Here is a 22,162-nt window from a genome sequence, read left to right as displayed (position 1 = left end):
AGGAGGCTGAGTGAACCTCGGGGCCGTTCTGAAAGTTTGGCAACGAGAAAAAATCCTGTCACCACGTGGGATCGAGCCCCGGACCTTCCAGTCCGTAGCCAGCTGCTCTACCAACTGAGCTACCCGGCCGCCAATAAATTAACTAATAAATAAAATAAATAAATTAATTAATTAATAAGTTAACTAACAGGTAAATAAATAAATAAATACATAAATACACCAATAAATCTTATTTCTTGGGGTTTGCAGTATAAAGAATGATTTTTGTGAGCAATCCAGAAAACGTAAGTGTATCTTCTTATTTGGATGTATACTCAATAGTTTACATCAGGGGTTCTTAACCTATGGGTCGCGATCCACACAAGGGTCGCCGTAGCTTCCCGAAAAAAATATAATTGAAGAAATTATAATTATAGTACTTGGGATTATGATAATATATTTTATAATTATTACTTATCATGAAATATTACAACTTTATATTAATAAATAATTGTTACACTTATTTACTTGTTTTAATTGCAATAGCACTGTTTAACTTCAAAATAGGCCCACGAGCCGCGCAGTTAACTTTGGTTGTTGGCCAAAAAAAGGGTAAGAACCCCTGGTTCACGCGTTTCTTTTAAAACCTGGTTCAAGGCAATAAACTAGGAAGCAATAATATAATTCGCAGCATGATGAAGGAACTGAATTCTTGGGGAAAGCTTAAACTATATAATGGCGAAGTACATGTGATACTCAATTCTGTTATTATCTTTCTTTTAGAGGACTTCAATATTTTGAGTGTTTTGTAGCAGCTGGTAATCGAATCGGGTACGCTGGAAAGTTACACGTATCGAGCCTAGAATATTAACTTCAAGTAATCTAATGAATTAAATATAATTAAAATATTTAATTAAATTAAGTATATGCAATTATAAAATTAAGTTATCTAATGAATTAAACCCTACTTATAGTACAGCTCGAAAGTGTGAAAGGGTTCGAAGACAGGAATGCAGTAGTATATTACGGTACAAGGTTGGGAAATACTTTTAGAAAATCGAGGAAAAGTTTGAAAAACGAGCAGAGCGAGTTTTTCATTTTCCAAGATTTTGTAATGCACTTCACAAACGTGTATTGTACATTTTTTGCACGATCATATTTTTAAAATTGCAAATACAATATATTTTGCATTGAAAATTTAGAGCAATATTATTCCAAAGCCTTCGCAAAACTGCACTGTAATGGTAACTAAGTAACAATAAGTGCACTGTAATGGGTCTATTTCAGTATAGTTTTTAGAACCAAAATAAATACAGCTGCTCCCTTGATGAGGCATCGACTCCATCAATATGCGGCAATCCCTTCTACATAGGTGTGAAGCAGGTAGTCTGAGCATGCGACTGCAGGCGCCTATGTAATATGTATAGTAATATGCGTTACAAGAGCGGTATGTTGAAGTTTTCATGTTCGAGGAAAAGTTTGAAAAAGCGAAACGTAGTTGAGCTTTTTTAATTTCCGAGAAAATTGAAAGAAAACATACCGCTCGTGTATCGTACATTATTTTGTGCGAAGATCGTTTATTACGTACCTGAAAGAGGAATTTCTAATTAGTTGCAATGAAATCTCCATCTTGGTTTCTGTTCAATGACGGTAAATTTGCAAAACAAAAATATCTATCTTCAACATTGTTGCTTTAAAATGTTTCCTGTGTTTACTATACTCCAGCAGGCCGTAATATACGCCTGTCTTTTTTTTCCCCCCAGTCTATAAATGCGAGCTTAAAACAAACGGTAAGGTTATGTAATGATTTATTTTTCATTTTAATATTTTAACAATATTATTTATATAACATATTGCAGTAATAACACCGGCATCTGGAATCTTGTTGATTTTTTTCACGGCTTCCTTAATGTTACTTGCATCACGAATGCAGTAACTTAGTGGAGTTGTAAAGTTTACTTAATTTTTGCAAATATTTAAAAACAATAATTAACAGTGCAATTTAGGTGAAATTGCAGTGGTAAGTTTCCAATTTATAATTATTACTATATTGAACGTCTCTAAAAATAATATGTTAAAAGCCTAAAGCAGTAAAATCAATATGTCACTTAAGCGGTAAGAAGAGGGAAATTGTTATGTGTGTTAGGTTGGGAACACTGAATGTGGAATTTTAGACTTTCCGCGGATTGGTTTTGTGCGGAAACCAAGCAAATACGCACGATCTCGCACAAAAGATGTTACGGTTGCAATGTATCTTCTATCGGTGCATAATAAATGACTTCGTTTATGTGTTTATTTTTAACGATAAGTGAATAAAATAAACTGTAAAAGGTAACAATATTCACAATATTATAAGGAAAATTGTAAAAAGATAGAATGCACTACCTCATGACACATCTTTTGACGCGTAAAGTTTACATTGAACCTATAAAAAAAAAGAGAGAGAGAGAGAGAGAGGGAGGAAGGGAGAGGGAGAGGGAGAGAGAGAGAGAGGGAGGGAGAGAGAGAGAGAGAGAGATATCTCCGGCTTTAATTAAGGATGACCACGAGGATCCGGAAATGAATAGCAAACAAATACAATTAATTAAATATGAATAGTGTTATAAAAATAAAATGTAATAATTAAGCACCATTGATTATCAATTGTAAAATAAAATCTTAGAAGATGACTAAATTATACTGATAAAAAAAAGATTTTATTTAAAATTAGCATATCCTTAATTAAGGCCTTCTGAGTGGTATAAATGAAATTGTATAATCTGCGAGAAATTGTATAATCTTTGAGAATTTGCGAGATGATTTTTTGAATTCCAAAAGATGATATTGATAATTGTTTTAAAAATGATATGTAAATTTTGGTAAAGAAATCCGAGCACCAAAAAAATAAACCTATACTGTCCAATTGAAAAGAGGGATGTTATACTTGGCACTAAGGTAGGGAATACAAGGTTCATAAATGGCCCTCTTTTCCTGATCAACCTGATGAGCTTGGTTTAGATCTCTCTCCATGCGTATAGTTGGATCTATGATAATAGCCTTTTGTTGTTGCCTGTTTATTGCTATTATATATAGGAAACATGAATAAATTTGATGAAACGAAAATCACACTGACGTCTTTTGACTTCGGTCGCCATGGAAATGCATGCCATATACATGTACGATAATATGACAATTGAATGCGTCCTTTTCTATACACAACAGGAGTCTTATTTGGAAGAGTTTATTATACTCCTTGGGTAGGTCAAAAGAATAATGTTACTCAGTTGTGTTTTGACATGGACACAAAACAGAGTTGTGCACGATACATGCTAACTATAGGCAGTTAATACAAGCTTGGCATTACTGAAATACAGATGAATAAATAACGGTAACATTTAATGGATATTCTCATGTGCTTATATCAGTTAACTATTAATTGCGTGTGGTCATAAACGGTTCTTTACTTATCCTCTTAAAAGTATACATTTTGTTTTCATTCATTATTATGACATATCGCACCATGAGCTAGCAAGGGATTGCAGCAGGGCCCCTTAGGGAGTTGCGCCGATGCTGCCCGCAATGCATTCGTTAGTTAAGGAGCTTCGTTTGTTCATTTATGGCCCAAGTTATGCTTCTGCTACAGAGGTATTAATTTCCAAACGAATCCAATTATCTGGAATTGTTTTTATTGTTATTCATTACAATTTCAAACAACTCATTGGCGTCATATTGATGTGTGAATCGTTTCGACTATCAATTGCATTGTTGTCTGGAGACTAGGCTGCATGGAATGAGGAAGCGATTATGAAGTAGTTAACGAGAAGGCTGCGCCTTGTTAAATTTAAATGCGGGGAGTATGAAGACAGAATGAAAAGGAATATCAAACTTTTATTTCAAATTCCGAACAGCCTTACAATCTTCACCATGCTCACAATAACAGTAACGAACAGCATAAACGTTTCACGAAATCAGTGGCGGCTCGTGATAAATATGTGTTCACAATTTTGTGTTTCAAAATCGAAGAGAATTTAAAATCATACGTTTAGCCTGTTATGAAATGTCTTGATTCCAATGTTTTACTATCGAAAAAAACCGTATATAAATTCAAAACAACATATAATAATAATAATAATAATAATAATAATAATAATAATAATAATAATAATAATAATAATAATAATAATGGAAACCCATTCTCTTTAAAATTTCCAATTTTTCCTAGTAAGCCAGTTTACCCAGTTCTTTACTGTTAAAAATTACTTGAACAGAGTTCATTGTTTACGTTTGTTAAAAATTAATATATACCACAATGCCGTTATTTACAAAAGCGTGTGTTCAGTAATATATTTTGATTCACAACACACTGATACACTATAGCCTATACCAGTACTGTAATCCCATTCGCATAGATTGATTACTTTAAACACATGCCAGTAAATATTATTCTTAAATATTACACACCACCATACAGATACTAAAATTCATACCACACCACATTCAGCCAGCACGTGTTTGAAAGCCAAACTATGCTATTATGCTGACATTGAAGTATAATAATTCACAAACTACACTCTCGTAGCAGCACTGTACACACATCCACATAAAGTAAACGTTCCAACCAACGAGTTAGAAAGAGAGAAAGAGAGAAACTCGTTGGTTCCAACAGTGAGATGCTGACACCTACAGGCTAAAGTACAGACTATTAGGCATCGATGCACCTGACATCTATAGGATAGATTCGCTGTTCACTTAACGCTTTGTGCTCTTGACGAGTCATAATCGGCCAGCGAAAGACAATTTTCTCCCGCTCATGCGTGAAATTCCTGTAACCTTCTTGAAAAGAGCACGGCTTGTACGTGAACGGATGTTGCCAAGTTTACATAAGAAGTTTATGCAAGATGCGGGAAGTTTAAAATACTCGATTCTGATATTATACATCCCCACTACGTCAATACGGTATTAGATAATAAAACTAGTCGTGCATTAATGGAAACAATGTGTTCACGTGCTCTTGTGCTCTTATTGACGCACCGCCACTGCACGCAATTTTAAAACGTTAGATACGTGTAAGCTAAGCCCTCAGAGAAGCAAGATGGTGTCTAGATGGTGCTCTGTTGTGTGCAGGAGCTGGTGTCCAAGAGCAGACACCGGAACTGGCGCAATGTGGCGGCGCTGGTGGCGGTGGGCATCATCGTGATGGTGCTCATCATCATCGCGGTGGTGCTCCTGGCAGGCGGATCCTCCAACGACAAGCGGGCAGAGGCCATCACCAGCGCGGGGCCCCTGTACGGGTCCAGCATCGCCCTGGACGACGTCATCGAGGGCAAGTTCAGCGCCAAGGGCTTCAACGGAACCTGGATATCAGGTGAGCTCTCCTTCTTCAAGTATAAACTTTTACATGTTGAATCTTTCGTACACTACTTTTAACACTTGAATATAAATAATTGATTAAGTGGCGATCTTACTCGTGTTAATTGTGTAAGCATGTGCGGCTTACAGCTGTTTCGGTGCTTCTTCACACCATCCTCAGAGCCTACTAGATCTCGGCGTCATCTCGAACTTCGCTGGCTGTTGTGTGGGTGCGTTCGATTGTTGAAAAGTGTTGAAATGTGGTGTCAAATAGTGTGTGTGTTCTGAAATTGATCTGTTTGTTGAGAATTTGATTAGGGTGTGTTTTAGTGTGTCTGTATATTTCATATTGTTCTAGTGTGTTGAGTTTTTGGTTTTTGGATTGTATGTGTAGAATTTCCATGTCTGTATTTATGTTATTGTATGTGTGGTTAGCATTAGTTATGTGTTCGGCATATGTAGATGTATTGTGTCCTCTGGTTATTGCTTTAATGTGTTCTTTGTATCGAATTTGGAATGATCTGCCTGTCTGTCCAATGTAGAAACTGTCACAACTATTTCATGTGAGTTTGTATACGCCTGTGTGGTTGTATTTATTTATTTGTATGTTGAGATGTCTTTGCAGTGTGTTTTCTGTTCTGTATGCTATGTTGTATTTCTGTTTTCTGAATGAGGATGCGATCTTGTGTGTGTTTTTGTTTTCGTATGTTAGCGTGATGTATTTCTTGTGTTCTTGTGTTTGTGTTGTGTTTTGTGTGCTGTGAGCCGCACATGCTTACACAATTAACACGAGTAAAATCGCCACTTAATTATTTATAAAGTTTTCTATCAGTTTGCTATTCGCCATGTTTATCTTTTTTCATTGTTAAAGTTCTGATTTTCAAAGCAGGTTATTCAGATGCTTTTTATAGCTACTATACTTGGCTCTTTTCATAACGCTATCAGATCTTCTATGTCTTCTTCATCAGTGTGCTTTCACCGTCTATTCTCTTCCACCTGTTGTGATGTTTCGTTATCTTGAGATGTATCTTCAAGTTCCGAATGTCTCTACAAGAAGCTCTGATACTATACAAAATATTATGTGTCACTTTCTCTTGTTTTTTTTTTCGCTATTACATCATTCCATTGTCTTTTTCAATCGATTGTTTTATTGGAAATGTTTTGTTGCAGTGTCTCTTTTGTCACCATTTAAATGAAGATATAAATCCAGTAGCCTATAATGCCAGAAAGACACTCTTTGCGAACTTATGAATAACTATTGCAACATAATTTTAAAAATAAAATAAAGAGATCATGTCTGTATCAAGTTCAGATTATGACATAGAAACATTTCATAATACTAGGCGAAATATGTTACCTCTTTTATTTGAAACAAAATACAATATGCGCCAAAACAAACAATACTGAAATTATCGCTCATATGCTGACCATGTTTCCCTAGCATTTATTTATTTTATACGATAGTTTGGAGGAATATCACTTTTGTTGACGTCGTATAAAATTTTGTCGAATATCCTTTTGAGAAGATTAACTCCACATTCAGATGAAATTATTGCGGATCATCAGTGTGGTTTCAGGCGTAATAGATCAACTATTGATCAGATTTTTTGTATTCGACAGATATTGGAGAAAAAATGGGAGTATAAGGATACAGTACATCAGTTATTCATAGATTTCAAAAAGGCGTATGACTCGGTTAAGAGAGAAGTTTTATATAATATTCTTATTGAATTTGGTATTCCCAAGAAACTAGTTCGATTAATTAAAATGTGTCTTAGTGAAACTTACAGCAGAGTCCGTATAGGCCAGTTTCTATCTGATGCTTTTCCAATTCACTGCGGGCTAAAGCAGGGAGATGCACTATCACCTTTACTTTTTAACTTTGCTCTAGAGTATGCCATTAGGAAAGTTCAGGATAACAGAAAGGGTTTGGAATTGAACGGGTTACATCAGCTGCTTGTCTATGCTGATGACGTGAATATGTTAGGAGAAAATCCACAAACGATTAGGGAAAACACGGAAATTCTACTTGAAGCAAGTAAAGAGATAGGGTTGGAAGTAAATCCCGAAAAGACTAAGTATATGATTATGTCTCGTGACCAGAATATTGTACGAAATGGAACTATAAAAGTTGGAGATTAATTATCCTTCGAAGAGGTGGAAAAATTCAAATATCTTGGAGAAACGGTAACAAATGTAAATGGCACTCGGGAGGAAATTAAACGCAGAATAAATATGGGAAATGCCAGTTATTATTCGGTTGAGAAGCTTTTGTCACCTAGTCTGCTGTCAAAAAATCTCAAAGTTGGAATTTATAAAACAGTTATATTACCGGTTGTTCTGTATGGCTGTGAAACTTGGACTCTCACTTTGAGAGAGGAACAGAGATTGAGGATTTTTGAGAATAAGGTTCTTAGGAAAATATTTGGGGCTAAGATGGATGAAGTTACAGGAGAATGGAGAAAGTTACACAACACAGAACTGCACGCATTGTATTGTTCACCTGACATAATTAGGAACATTAAATCCAGACGTTTGAGATGGGCAGGGCATGTAGCACGTATGGGCGAATCCAGAAATGCATATAGAGTGTTAGTTGGGAGACCGGAGGGAAAAAGACCTTTAGGGAGGCCGAGACGTAGATGGGAGGATAATATTAAAATGAATTTGAGGGAGGTGGGGTATGATGATAGAGACTGGATTAATCTTGCACAGGATAGGGAGCGCTGACGGGCTTATGTGAGGGCGGCAATGAACCTCCGGGTTCCTTAAAAGCCATTTGTAAGTAAGTAATACGATAGTTTGACACATTGTGAATTCAGTGTTGTGTATTGTAATTATGGTTCTCACAACAGAGGAGAAGATGTTTATTGTGGAGCATTATTTCCGGTCATACGGAGTGGGGCGCCAAGTTAAAGAGCAGTACCGGGAGCGATTTAACAAATAACACAACAATGTTACCTGTCGTCGAGAAGTTCCGTCGTAAGGGATCAGTCTTATGTCGCCTTGCATGTTATAACCACAGTCTAGTATATACAGTCGCGAAGCTCAATACGTAGTAAATATGCAAACATTAGATAGTTGCTCACCACTAGGATCGCTAATATCGCCTCATTACAGGCAATGCAAAATTGTACCGTCACAGTCTATTGTTTCTAGTATCCTCAAAACTCAAGCTTCGTGACTGTATATAGGAGACTGTGTTATACTACTAGGTTCAAATAGTTCCCGGAATTTTACTACCATTTTTCGTATTAATATATAACAAGGGATATTATACATTTGTTTTGTTGGTAACATTCATGATGTCATTTCCTTAAAGTTTGTTGATAATGGCAATTATTGGTTTTGAGTTGTAGGCAATTGTTTATCATAGTGTTTCGTTTGTTCGTCGCATTTTGTAATTATGTCCACAGAGCAAAGTACAAACATCAAGTTCTGTGTTTTGCTGGGGACATGATTAGTATGGCTGATGAAGATGGTGATTTCTTAAACAAAATGAAACTGGTGCTACTTGTACGACCCAGTCCCTAAACGACAGTCATCTGAGTGGAAATCGAAAACATCCCTCGGAAGCAAAAATTTCCTAGGCACACTTCCAAAGGCAAAGTTATTTTAAATGTTATGTTTTATTTAACGACGCTCGCAACTGCAGAGGTTATATCAGCATCGCCGGATGTGCCGGAATTTTGTCCCGCAGGAGTTCTTTTTCATGCCAGTAAATCTACTAACATGAGCCTGTCGCATTTAAGCACACTTAAAGCAAAGTTATGTTGGAAGTTTTCTTCGACTCTCAGGGTCTCATGCACCATGAGTTCATTCCAGAAGGTCGTACTGTAACGAAAGAATTGTACTTAGAAACCCCTCCGTCGCCTCTGGGACGCAGTGAGAAGGAAACGTCCAGAAAAGTGGGTAGAAAACAACTGGTTCCTTATGCATGACAATGCACCTGCTCATCGCGCAATTATTGTAAAGAATTTTCTTGCCAGGCACAACATAACTGCTTTGGATCACCCACCATACTCTCCTGATCTCTCACCACCGGATTACTTTCTGTTTCCCCGTCTGAAAAGTCATCTGAAAGGACGGAGATTCAATGCTGAAGAGGTTATCGCAAACGCGACGAGAGCACTAAGACGGGTTTCACAAAATGGCTTCCAGGCCTGCTTCCAGGAACTCTACACGCGTTGGCAAAAGTGTGTTGTTGCGGAAGGCAACTATTTTGAAGGAAATGCTGTAGAATAGTGTTTAAGGTACGTTGTTTCTATGATGCTAGCAAATTCCGGGAACTTTTTGAACCTAGTATGTAATGACATCTTGATTTTCAGAGTATGTTTGTAATTTCAGTACTCCGTATGACCGGAAATAGTGCTCGACAATAAAGACCTTCTCCTCTGTTGTGAGAACCATAATTGCAGAAATCAACACAACACTGAATATGCAATATGTCAAACTATTACATACAATAAATAAATATTTCGTTGCTAAGGAAACGTGGACAGCAGACGAGCGATAATTTCAGTACTGTTTGTTTTAGCGCATGCTGTACAATACAAAATCTCGGCAAATTAGTTCTTCATATTATAGACCAAGTTTATGCAACCAGTTTATTCAAATGAACCCAGAATAAAGTAACCTTAATGACATTTTCATTAAGATAATTAAATAAGTATTATAATATTAAAATTGAAGCTGTGTATTATTTAATGTTTTTCGTATGGATATTTTTTCCTTTCTTTCAATTAGTGTTTTTTTCTCAATTTCTTCCGGCCCTGAAAATGTTGATAAACACACTTAAGTTCTTGTATTGTAACATATTTACTGAAGATTTGGTAAATTTGCTATTTAAACGACATCCATAATCTATCCAAGTCAAGAACCATACTAATGTATCACTACGCCGTGGTAAGCACAAAAGATCAAGTACACATTAATGTATAGGTACATTAGGTTTCTTTTAATCTCGCATAATGGTTAATTACATTGCACTGATTTGAATTGACATAATATATGTAAAAACGTTAATTATAATGAAAATATTTACGGGATTATACAGGGTGTAAATGATTTATACTGCCAAAAAAAAGTACTAGTGATAGAGCATAAATTACTGAACAAAAAATTCTAATAAAATGTTTCTGTAACTTTTTTGGTTTTCCTAGAAAAAAAAAATGTTATCTGTGAGTCTAATATTTTTGGAAATGGTAGTAGATCGTCATTATTTCCTTCGGTCCACCACGTACATTACAATACTTTGTTGTTATGCTTTTTATATGTTATGTTTACTGTCAACTGTTTCTGCATTGTTGCTACATAGGTATGAATAACTTTATATATTCTGTGCCTTCATCTTTTTTTTTCAGACAATGAATTTTTCTACAGGAATGAGGAGGGAGATGCGCTACTTTTCGACGCATCAACAAGAACTTCACGCACTGTAGTTCCTGCAGAACTTCTGGTAAAAATATTACTTGTAATGGTTGATAAAAACAAACAGTTCTAGAATGCAATCAATTATCTTACGTTTTATATTTAGTATTTACGCTTGGCAGCTTCGCCTATTATAAGCACTGATATTTCATTCACTTGATTCATCCTAACTTCACTGTTTGCCCTTTTTTCGCAGCTTCCTGAGGCTCCCTTCAACTTCGAGCTGTCTGCAGATCGTAGGTACTTGCTAGTCGCTCACAATTACCGAAAGGTAAGTAAAAGATATAAAAAAATATTAAGTTTCAAATACCTTGGTCTTTCACCATGCTTACCAACTGCAAACTGATCGAAAGTGGACGGATTCAGAGACAATTTTCATTGTTGAAATTTCCCTTTCAGTTTTTGTGCTCCTATTCGACATAAAGAAAAAATATAACGATACTGTATTTCGAGATTTTCCAGAAATGCATTCCATTTTGTACACTGGGCTGCAAAAGAAATGCCGATATAAAATTATATCGTTTTCCGAGGACTTCAGCAAACATGGCGAGGTGCAAAGCTATTTTCCTGAGATTAGTTTTTAAAAGCATGTAAATACGACTTTTTTTATAACATGTTCACATTATTATTTAATATGAAATGATTTTAAATTATTCATATACTTTTATTTTACAACATTAATAAGAATACTACAAGAAAATAGTGAAACTGCAGTTTATATGGTATTCCACAGCCTTCCTTATTGTCCATGGATGCTGCCATTGTTACATTCGATATATACGGCCAGTTACGTTTCATATTGTATTAACAAAAAATGTGTCATTTTTATTATAAATATAAATACAGTGAAACTTCCCTTAACGCACACTTCCCAATAGCAGACTCCTCTCAATAGCGGACATTTTAAAATTCCCCTGCAAAATAACATTGGCCCTTATGATAAAATTCTTCCAAATAGCGGACATTCTCAATAACGGACGCGGACACTGAAATGTATCTCCCAACAACAATTAAAACTTCCAAATAACGGACAGCGTGAAAGAAAAAAAAAAGAAAAAGACGGTTGTAAATTAAACGAAATTCCAACGGAATTCTTTGCAACAATCATTATCGTGCGTTTGAACGTTCTTGTACTTTATTGAAGGTAAGCAGCACAGTTGTTAGTTGTGATACTGTACGTGAGCAGTTCGTACTTTCTTGGTTTGTCAAGTTGAGTGTTCGGAAGTACAGATACATTAAAAATGTCACAAAAACGTAAACGTTTGTCACTAAAAGGGAAAGTGGATATTGTAAAGCATAGTGAGAAGGAGCTGCCCACAAAGTTTAATGTGGGAAACACTCAGGTTAGTGAAATTTTGAAAAATAAGGATGTTATTTTAAAATCATACACTGAGAATGCAATTCTAGATTTATTTGTGTGAGGTGAAGTGGTACAGTGACTGTTGTTTATTTCATTTACAAAACATTTACTGGTACGACTTCTCTCTGGATGAATGCTGTAAACAATCTAACTGTCTACTGTACTGTACTATAAAATATAGTGTTGAATATGTATGAGAAATTGTAATGTACTGTTTACATAGGCTACTAACGATTTTCTAAATAGCGGACACTTCTCAATAACGGACATTTAATTTTTCCCCGGCGGTGTCCGCTATTGGGAAGTTTCACTGTATAATATTTTATTATAAACTAGCCGTACCCGTGCGCTCCGCTGCACCCGTTAGAAATAAATATAAAGTAATTACATAATTAAAATAGGACGTTTGATCCAGGGAACATTCGTGTTTGATAGAAGGATAAATCGTTTAATATGTTACTTAATTTAAATTGCATCCAAATAATTAAAATGCGATCATTTTGGTCCAGAGACACTCATTTGGTGCAATGACAATTCCTTTAACATGTTTCTTAATTTTTATTACATGAAACCATAGTTTAATGAACATTGACATCATTTAGATTTAATGTGTATATTTTATTTTATTTCTTATAGGTTTCCATTGAATTATGGTAATAACTTAATTTTAACCCTTGTTTTCTACGTATTCAGTAAATGGCGCTTGGCCCACTATGGTTGTGAACCCTTCAAATAACTTAAATTATATTATATTATATTATATTATATTATATTATATTATATTATATTATATTATATTATAGTATATTATATCAGAAGTTACTGTAATAACATTATAGCATTATGTCCATCTAGACAAACTACACTTTCCAATGGTGAAATAATAATTAATTATACAAATCGGTAATTTAGCTTCCGATATTACTTCATACAAATACAGAAACATTCTCTGTAAGCTATATTTCATAGCTTTCGATTGTTGCTGTTCAAGGCCCCTTATAGACGAAGTCATTTGTTTTTATTTCAGTACACGGCCTTAGATGGCAGTTATTTTAATTTTAAAACTCATTTATCTCATTAAATATCAGTCCTATCAAACTTTTTCAAGGAATAAAACTTATCGCAAATTATTTTTAAAGAAACTTTTGTTATGTAAAATGTTTCACAAAAATCAATAATAAGCGAGATATTTCGATTTATTTAATTCAGGCCCCCTTATGACCTCCCTTTTAAATAATGTATTTTGAATGACATATAGCCTAAAATCTAAGTTACAACGACCTTCATTTATATTCCAATTTTCATCGAAATCCGTTCAGCCATTATCGCGTGAAAAGGTAACAAACATACATACAAACAGACAGACAGACATACAAACAAAAATTTCAAAAATGCGATTTTCGGTTTCAGGGTGGTTAGTTATATATGTTAGAACCAATTATTTTTGGAAAATCGAAAATTACCAGAAAAATTTCGGCTACAGATTTATTATTAGTATAGATACAGATACAGAACTGAAAATAGAATCTAACTGAAACATTTAACTACATATTTTTCCTTTGCATGAAATAAAAACCCTTTAAAAAATTCTGGCCATTTCAGATGTATGTATATAAAAATTTCATACATAGTTTATTGAAGACATACACGAACAAGCTGAATGAGGTAATGATAACAGAGCAATTAGAGAGTTTATATGCAAAGCCTTCTGAAGTATCTCTATTTCTATTGCTTCCTAAGCGAAGTCCTCGTAACACGATAATATTTCAAATCGATAGCGACTTCGAATCGACATTTCTTTTGCAGCTCAGTGTACCTCCTATACCGAGAAAGTGGTTTTTGATAATATCATCTTATTTGTCTGTCCGTCCATCCGTATACAACTTCAACTACCTAAGCTGTTGTCGAATTTTGTTTGTATTCTATATCAGGGAGTCAATTTATCAGGAAACGATGTAAACTGACGTTCAAAGATACCGGATCCCTATTAATCGATAGTGATCAGTAATTTGTTCATGCAAATGTGGATTCCTTAGTTATTACTTCTACGAATAGATGGCGAAGATGACAGCCAGTGTCGCCAATAGTATATAACTGTACCCTCATTATACAATTAAAAATGTCATCTCCTTCTAACTATTGTAAAAAGCGCTGGATTTAGCGGGAAACAGCTGAAACTCTGAATTATGAATACTTAATCTACATCATAATTTTTCCCAACAATTTTTACCATCCCAATAATAGTGTCACCTATTGAGAATTATTTCAAAGTTCGTCAATTTGTTATATCTTTGGTTCTGACTTATCCCGTTGTTAGAAAGTTCGCTTACACGATCAGAAAAATCTAGGTGGGATATCTTTGAAGGCCAGTGTAACAATGTAATATATGGTAATATTTGAACTAAAAATTTATGGATCTTCATTTAAAAACAAAAACACAAAATGACGTATTGTAAATCGGTTATAACTTTTTTTATTGATTTTATTGCACAAGATGAAGTGAAGAATGAAATAGTATAAACCTCGTCTTAAATTTATGTCGCCAGTCGAAATTTTCTCTAAACTTACTTACTTACAAATGGCTTTTAAGGAACCCGAAGGTTCATTGCCGCCTTCACATAAGCCCGCCATCGATCCCTATCCTGTGCAAGATTAATCCAGTCTCTATCATCATATCCCACTTCCCTCAAATCCATTTTAATATTATCCTCTCATCTACGTCTCGGCCTCCCCAAAGGTCTTTTTCCCTCCGGTCTCCCAACTACCACTCTATATGCATTTCTGGATTCGCCCATACGTGCTACATGCCCTGCCCATCTCAAACGTCTGAATTTAATGTTCCTAATTATGTCAGGTGAAGAATACAATGCGTGCAGTTCTGCGTTGTGTAACTTTCTCCATTCTCCTGTAACTTCATCCCGCTTAGCCCCAAATATTTTCCTAAGCACCTTATTCTCAAACACCCTGAACCTATGTTCCTCTCTCAGAGTGAGAGTCCAAGTTTCACAACCATACAGAACAACCGGTAATATAACTGTTTTATAAATTCTAACTTTCAGATTTTTGGACAGCAGACTGGATGATAAGAGCTTCTCAACCGAATAATAACAGGCATTTCCCATATTTATTCTGCGTTTAATTTCCTCCCGAGTGTCATTTATATTTGTTACTGTTGTTCCAAGATATTTGAATTTTTCCACCCCTTCGAAGGATAAATCTCCAATTTTTATATTTCCATTTCGTACAATATTCTGGTCACGAGACATAATCATATACTTTGTCTTTTCGGGATTTACTTCCAAACCGATCGCTTTACTTGCTTCAAGTAAAATTTCCGTGTTTTCCCTAATCGTTTGTGGATTTTCTCCTAACATATTCACGTCATCCGCATAGACAAGAAGCTGATGTAACCCGTTCAATTCCAAATCCTGCCTGTTATCCTGAACTTTCCTAATGGCATATTCTAAAGCGAAGTTAAAAAGTAAAGGTGATAGTGCATCTCCCTGCTTTAGCCCGCAGTGAATTGGAAAAGCATCAGATAGAAACTGACCTATACGAACTCTGCTGTATGTTTCACTGAGACACATTTTAATTAATCGAACTAGTTTCTTGGGAATACCAAATTTTCTCTAAACATAAAAAAAAAATAACATTCGTAGAGAACTACATGAATTACATTAAAAATATTAATATAGCCATAGTGGTTCCGATGGTAGAGAAAGGAGTGACATATTATAATATATCTGCAGGATTTTTGGAGTGTAAACTGTTTATATAGGCTCTTACGTACTGTAATTTCTTTAGTAAATAGGATAGTAATATCGAATGGCAACACATCAGCAAGTTGTGTGTCATTTAACGTCGTTCACTTTTAAATTTTACTGTTGCAGTATTTATAAATATATCAGAAAGTTTATGTAAAGTAAATAGCCTACGTGTGACAATATTTTAATTAGGCCTATCTGCACGCAGTGTTTGGCTAAGGGTTAAGTTGGGAGTTGGAAGAATTATGAGAAATAATAATTTATTGTGACTTAGTGATGTTATATCGCTTCCATCATTGTTTTTCTTTTGTTTTCCAGATCTTCAGGCATAGTTTTCTCGCCAATTACGAGATTATAGACTTAGAGACGAAGTAAGTTCTATAAATCTGTATATTATTACTATTTTTCGATTAAAGAATTGATTTAACGAAAAATGTAAACTTATTTAAATGCAATTACTACATCTTAATGATGTTTTATAGGTTTATAAAAAGTGAGGTATTTTCAAATGTGATATCCAACATGTTTTAAGACTGCCACTTTTTTCATAAGACGTTTGTTTTGTGTGTTTTCATCGTTGTTTTCATTGTTTAATGCATGTACAAGTTTCATTTTCTGAATAATATGCTGAAGGGAAGATGTTTATTATACAACTTATGAAGAAAGTGATTTCAAACACTCTCCAATTAATTACTCGAAAACAGTTTCTGGTGGATAACGTTCTCGAAACTAACTACATGTTTAATAGCTTAACTTATTATAATAACAGTAATTTACATTATTATTTTGTTTATTATTTAATTTATTTTGTTGACACGCTCTCCAACATCTTTTCTAGGTTAGCACAAGCAAATACACAGGTTATAGGCGAAATTGTTATGTACATTTTTACGTACATTTATTAGATCTGCTCTTATTTACTTTATAAATTAATGTATTATCCACATTTAAAATACTTTAGGTGAAGGAATGAAGCCTGATTACATTATTTTTTTTCTAATTGTTTCAACATATTTCTAGAGATTGAGATTTCAGATTTTTATCTATCGTGTCCCGGCATAGCTCAGTTGGAAAGAGCGCTCAGCGCGCAGAGCTGAGAGGTCCCGGGTTCGATTCCCGGTGCCGGAACGAATTTTTCTCGAATTAAAGGCTATAATTTTAGCTTTGCATGTTCATTCAAATTCGATTGACAATAATCATATTGGGGTTTATCAGTCTATGTTTGTCTTATTTCTGCATTAGCCCAACGTTTGCGCAACCTGCTTGAAAAACGAGGAAGGGAACTCCTTGCACATTTTCTACATTTCGTGATTTTTTTTTTGCCGTCAGTCGTAAGTAGAGTTAGTTTATCAGTACAAATAATATATGATCAGTAACATCTTACCTTGAGAATAAATTAAATATAAAGTGGGGCGACGTTGGAGTAAGTAAACAAGTACGTACGAGAGAACCGAAATTGATAAGGTGAATAATGCCTCTCCTGCCGTACTAGTGAAATATGAGCCAGATTAAACTTAAATGCTCTTTAATAATAATAATAATAATAATAATAATAATAATAATAATAATACAGTAATAATAAAAATAATAATGATAATAATGGTAGTAATAATAATAATAATGAACAGTAATAATAATAATAGTAATAATAATGGTATTAATAATAATATTAATAATAATAATGGTAGTAGTAATAATAATAATACCGTAATACTGAACAGTAATAATAATAATAATAATAATAATAATAATAATAATAATAATAATAATAATCAACAGTAAGATTAATAAAAAATAAAAATAAAAAAAATAATAATAGTAATAATAATAATAATAATAATAATAATAATAATAATGAACAGTAAAATTAATAAAAAATAAAAAAAATAATAATAATGAAATGCTGACATGAAATATTTGTAATTTCAAGAAGCTACGGGCACAAACTTGTATCGATCTTGTTTGTTGTGAATTGGGCATCAGGTAAGACTGTGTATAGCTGAGTTGTTGTGTCATTCCAGAAATAGCATCTCACTAGAAAACAGCGAACCAGGTCCGGAGCGTAGGGTGCACCAGTTGGTTGTCTGGGCGCCAGTGGGCAATGCCTTCGTGTACGTGCACCGGAATAACCTTTATTACAGACCAACAGCGTCCGAGATAGCCGAGGTCCAGCTGACGCGATCTGGCATCCCTGGAATCATCTACCACGGCATTCCGGACTGGGTCTATGAAGGTGAGTACTCTGTTTGGCTATTACAGCTAGATGAATCCAAAGAAACTTGTATGATCACTGAATAAGGAAACCTCGGGGTGATAGTGCAAGAGACAGCCACTGTTGCCAACTTAAGAATGTCACAAAAGAGCTAAATTATGTTGTATGTCGTTTTGGGGCAATCGACTTATCCAGAAGAGATGTTTGGACTTCTCCATTTCCAACGATGAAATGATTTCACAACGTTTCGAAACTTGGTTCTGCCATCATGCATTGTTGCCAAGTTAACCGGTTTCCAGCTGATTCTGGCAGATTTGTGTCTTTTGAAATAAAATATCCTAATCAACCAACAATAGAAAATCTGGCAGATTTTTTTACTTTCCTTAATTGACTCCAGGGGCGTACGCAAGGGTGGGAGGTTACCGGGTTTGAACCCACCCTCGCCTTGAACTTAAAAAATTACATATTGAGATTTGAATATTATTTTATGTATATAATCGTTTTCCTTTCTCTAATTTTTCACTGTCAGATTAACAAAATCCACTTTGACATAAAGCATAGTCCTCCTAGCCCTCCTTCAATTATAATTCCTGTGCTTGGTGCTGCGAACGTTCGAATTATAACAATGCTATGTTTATTATAGAGATCTACAGCCTAGTACAGACCTTGCAATAAAATGAAGCTGACACAATATGGAATTTAACTTGTGAAACATATTAAACGCAGTGTTGCCAACAGTTCGTGTAATCCCGCTAGTTGACTTTCGAAAACCCGCGATTTTCTAACAAATATCTCTAGATTTTAATGTATACTTATTATTCAATAATAATAATAATAATAATAATAATAATAATAATAATAATAATAATAATAATAATAATAACGGTCAAGATAGAGCACCCACCAGCCAATGCAACGAATATTGCACACTATTATCACTGCCAATGTGGCGCTATAAAGCAATTTTAAGCACTTTTATCACAGACACAACATATTTAAATTCTTATTGCACAATATATGTTACCGTTAAAACCCAAAATTCGACAAAACCAGTTTCAACTAGTAAAAATTAGTTTTAAAATATAGATAGGTAGAAAGCGAATTTTCGTAAGATCTAGAATCAATGACAGGTTAAGTTTGGTTTGTTTAGGTGTTTTTTATACTTCTACGAAAAAAAAAAATCCTAAACAAACCAAACCTAACCTGACACTGATTCTAGAATATACGAAAACTCACTTTCTATCCATCTTTATTTGCTTAAACTAGTTTTTACCAGTTGAAACTGGTTTTGACGGATTTAGGGTTTTAACGGTAACATATTATAATATGGAATTACCACTACATTAACACATCCATTATTTCGCAAAACACACACTGAACGAATTAAACGTAATTATGAAAGCCGCTTATAATGCTAATATGAATTTCATTTCAGAAACTTTAAAGATTAAAAACCGCTAGTATTCCCGCTAAGCAGGATAATATAATTTTACCCGCGAGACGGTTATCCAAAAAAAAAGCTAGATTTAGCGGGAAAACCGCTGAATTGGCAACACTGATTAAACTGCTTGTTTTGACAGTTCTGCAGTGCAGATGTTAAATATTGTGCATTGTCGATTTTAAACTCGCTAATAAAGTAATTCGCTAATAACTACCAGTCCGTAATATTAACGAAATATGTATAGTGATATTCCTTGAATGACTTTTAACGTAACTTGCACCATTATTGTAATCGTCTGTTTGGTTTCTGAACTGTTTTTCAAGTCCAGCAGGAAAATAGTTCTATTTTCTTCTTTCCAGAGGAAGTTCTCAGCTCAAACACGGCTTTATGGTTTTCGCCAGACGGCAAAAATCTCGCCTTCGCGTCTTTCGACGACAACCGAACAAGAGTGATGTCGATTCCCTTCTACGGCCTGCCTGGCAATCCAGACTACCAGTACACCCACGCGGTCAACATTCGATACCCCAAGGTGAGAATCTAGAATACGATAAGATGTGTGTTCTATCTGATTTGACAGATAGGCTACATTTCTTATTCTTCTTTCTCGCTGTTATCATCTCTCTTACAGCTCAGTGATCTATTAATTCAAAATCTGTGTGAGTCTTCCTTTATTATTTAAAGTTGTTTGATGTATGATAGTGCCAAAAATTCCAAAGTCATACTCATGCCACAGTTTAGTCATGAAGCTTGAGTTGTGAGGATGCTAGGAACAATAGACTGTGCCGATACTATTTCACATTGTCTGTAATGAGGCGATATTAGCGATCCTAGTGGTTAGCAACTATCTGTGGATACATATTTACTACGTATTGAGCTTCGTGACTGTATATACTAGACTGTGCTCATATTGTATAAAGGAATGAGCAGCATTGCCAACCATTTTAGACGGAAAATCCCTAAAAATACGTCCTATGTTTATACATCTTGAGTATACAACTTTTGTAATTAAGATGTATGAAAAAAATAGGAGGTATTTTAGGGATTTTTAATCAAAAATGGTTGGCAATACTGCACATACTTATTATAGTTTAATGCTTTCACGTGTTAAATATTAGGTTACGGTACCTTGTTGATTAGTTTCAGCCTGTTGTGGGTTATTCATGAACTGCGTGGTCCTGGTCTTCACGTGATAATAATAATAATAATAATAATAATAATAATAATAATAATAATAATAATAATAATATGTAATAGTAGTAGTAGTAGTAGTAGTAGTAGTAGTAGTAGTAGTAGTAGTAGTAGTAGTAGTAGTAGTAGTAGGCCTATACTGCCCGTGTCTCACGTCCTGAACCGAGAGTTCCCTAGTGCTTATAACCACGCCTCTTAGGTCTGCTCGGAACGTCACGGAAGGTGCAACGTGGCGGCACGGCAGCATATTACATGTGCTGAAAACATTATCCTACGCAATCGCAGGGATCTTTACTGGTTATAATAATGGATACTCTAATCGTGGTTACCACTATCGCTATTATCTCTGATGGCGATTTCCTAAAATGTAAGTACACACTAGGCCACTCTTCGTTCAGTTTGGACAACTGCTGAATTACCATAGAGCAGCATTTCTCAAAGTATGTTCTGGGGTTCCGTGAGCCCTATGTGATTTTACTTGGTTATTTAACGACATTGTATCAACTACTAGGTTATTTTGCATCGCTGGGATTGATGATAGCGAAATGGTATTTGGCGAAATGAAGTCGGGGATTCTCCAAATATTACCTGATATTCGCCTTACGGTAGGGGAAAACCTCGGGGAAAAAATCCAACCAGGTAATCAGCCCAAGCGGGAATCGGACCCGCGCCCGAGTGAACTCTGGATCGATAGGCAAACGCCTTAGCCGACTGGACTGCTCCGGTGGCTATTTTATACTTAGTGAATATTATAAAAATATATAAATGTTACGGAAATATGAATCAATAATAACATGAAACCACCGATGATAATAATAATAATAATAATAATAATAATAATAATAATAATAATAATAATAATAATAATAATCCAAGAATATGCGTAATACTAATATGTTTAATGAACATCTAAAACGGAAAATACCCATAATATTTATCACTTTCATCACTGGATTCTTTGCGCATCTGTTCACTAAAACAATATCTCGAAAAGACAAAATGCAGAAGTACAATAGAAATGAGACTACAACTTTCCGCCATAAAACCAGATTGCAGGCTTAAAAAGCAAATGCATTCGTCCCACTGAACAGAATTATTGAGATACTAGCTTTCACTTGTCTGTTAATTTAAACACTAATAAAATATTACAGAGATTCCGCAGTTACACTTTAGATTAAAAGGGGTTTCGCGGTGGAAAAAGTTTGAGAAACACTGCCATTGAGGAAAGAGTTTACGGATGTGTACACGTGATAACCGTAATCGCGATTAGGTCGATAATGTCTTGTAGAGACTGTAGTCTACAACTGGTATTAGTGTTTAGTTACAGGAATTGATGGGGACATAATCTGTTTCGTGAGGGGACAGCCTATACATTCGCTTGTCAATGGCTGATCTTGCTCCATAGCTGACGAAAGGAATCCTGAAAAGGCCGATGTGTTGAACGTAGGGTAGTAGGCACA

At 34.8% G+C, this 22,162-nt stretch overlaps 1 protein-coding gene and 1 non-coding gene across 3 annotated transcripts in view; both read left to right on the top strand.

The window, feature by feature from the left end:
- ome (dipeptidyl peptidase 4 omega) overlaps nucleotides 1-22,162 on the top strand; it is a 349,535-nt gene that overhangs the window by 288,810 nt on the left and 38,563 nt on the right. For both annotated transcript variants that reach the window (XM_069842324.1, XM_069842325.1), the window contains exons 2-7: nucleotides 5,083-5,323; nucleotides 10,671-10,765; nucleotides 10,934-11,008; nucleotides 16,180-16,232; nucleotides 17,883-18,094; nucleotides 19,874-20,043. In XM_069842324.1, coding sequence (XP_069698425.1) covers nucleotides 5,083-5,323; nucleotides 10,671-10,765; nucleotides 10,934-11,008; nucleotides 16,180-16,232; nucleotides 17,883-18,094; nucleotides 19,874-20,043 — 846 coding nt within the window. The remainder of the gene's footprint in view (nucleotides 1-5,082; nucleotides 5,324-10,670; nucleotides 10,766-10,933; nucleotides 11,009-16,179; nucleotides 16,233-17,882; nucleotides 18,095-19,873; nucleotides 20,044-22,162) is intronic.
- On the top strand, nucleotides 16,913-16,989 carry TRNAC-GCA (transfer RNA cysteine (anticodon GCA)). Its single transcript has one exon. It is a non-coding gene; the product is annotated as a tRNA-Cys (tRNA).

The sequence above is a fragment of the Periplaneta americana genome, chromosome 12, assembly GCF_040183065.1.
Source record: "Periplaneta americana isolate PAMFEO1 chromosome 12, P.americana_PAMFEO1_priV1, whole genome shotgun sequence".
In the NCBI taxonomy this organism is placed as follows: domain Eukaryota; kingdom Metazoa; phylum Arthropoda; class Insecta; order Blattodea; family Blattidae; genus Periplaneta; species Periplaneta americana.
The sequence above is the reverse complement of the archived record's forward strand: the minus strand, read 5'-3'. Positions and strand labels throughout refer to the sequence as shown.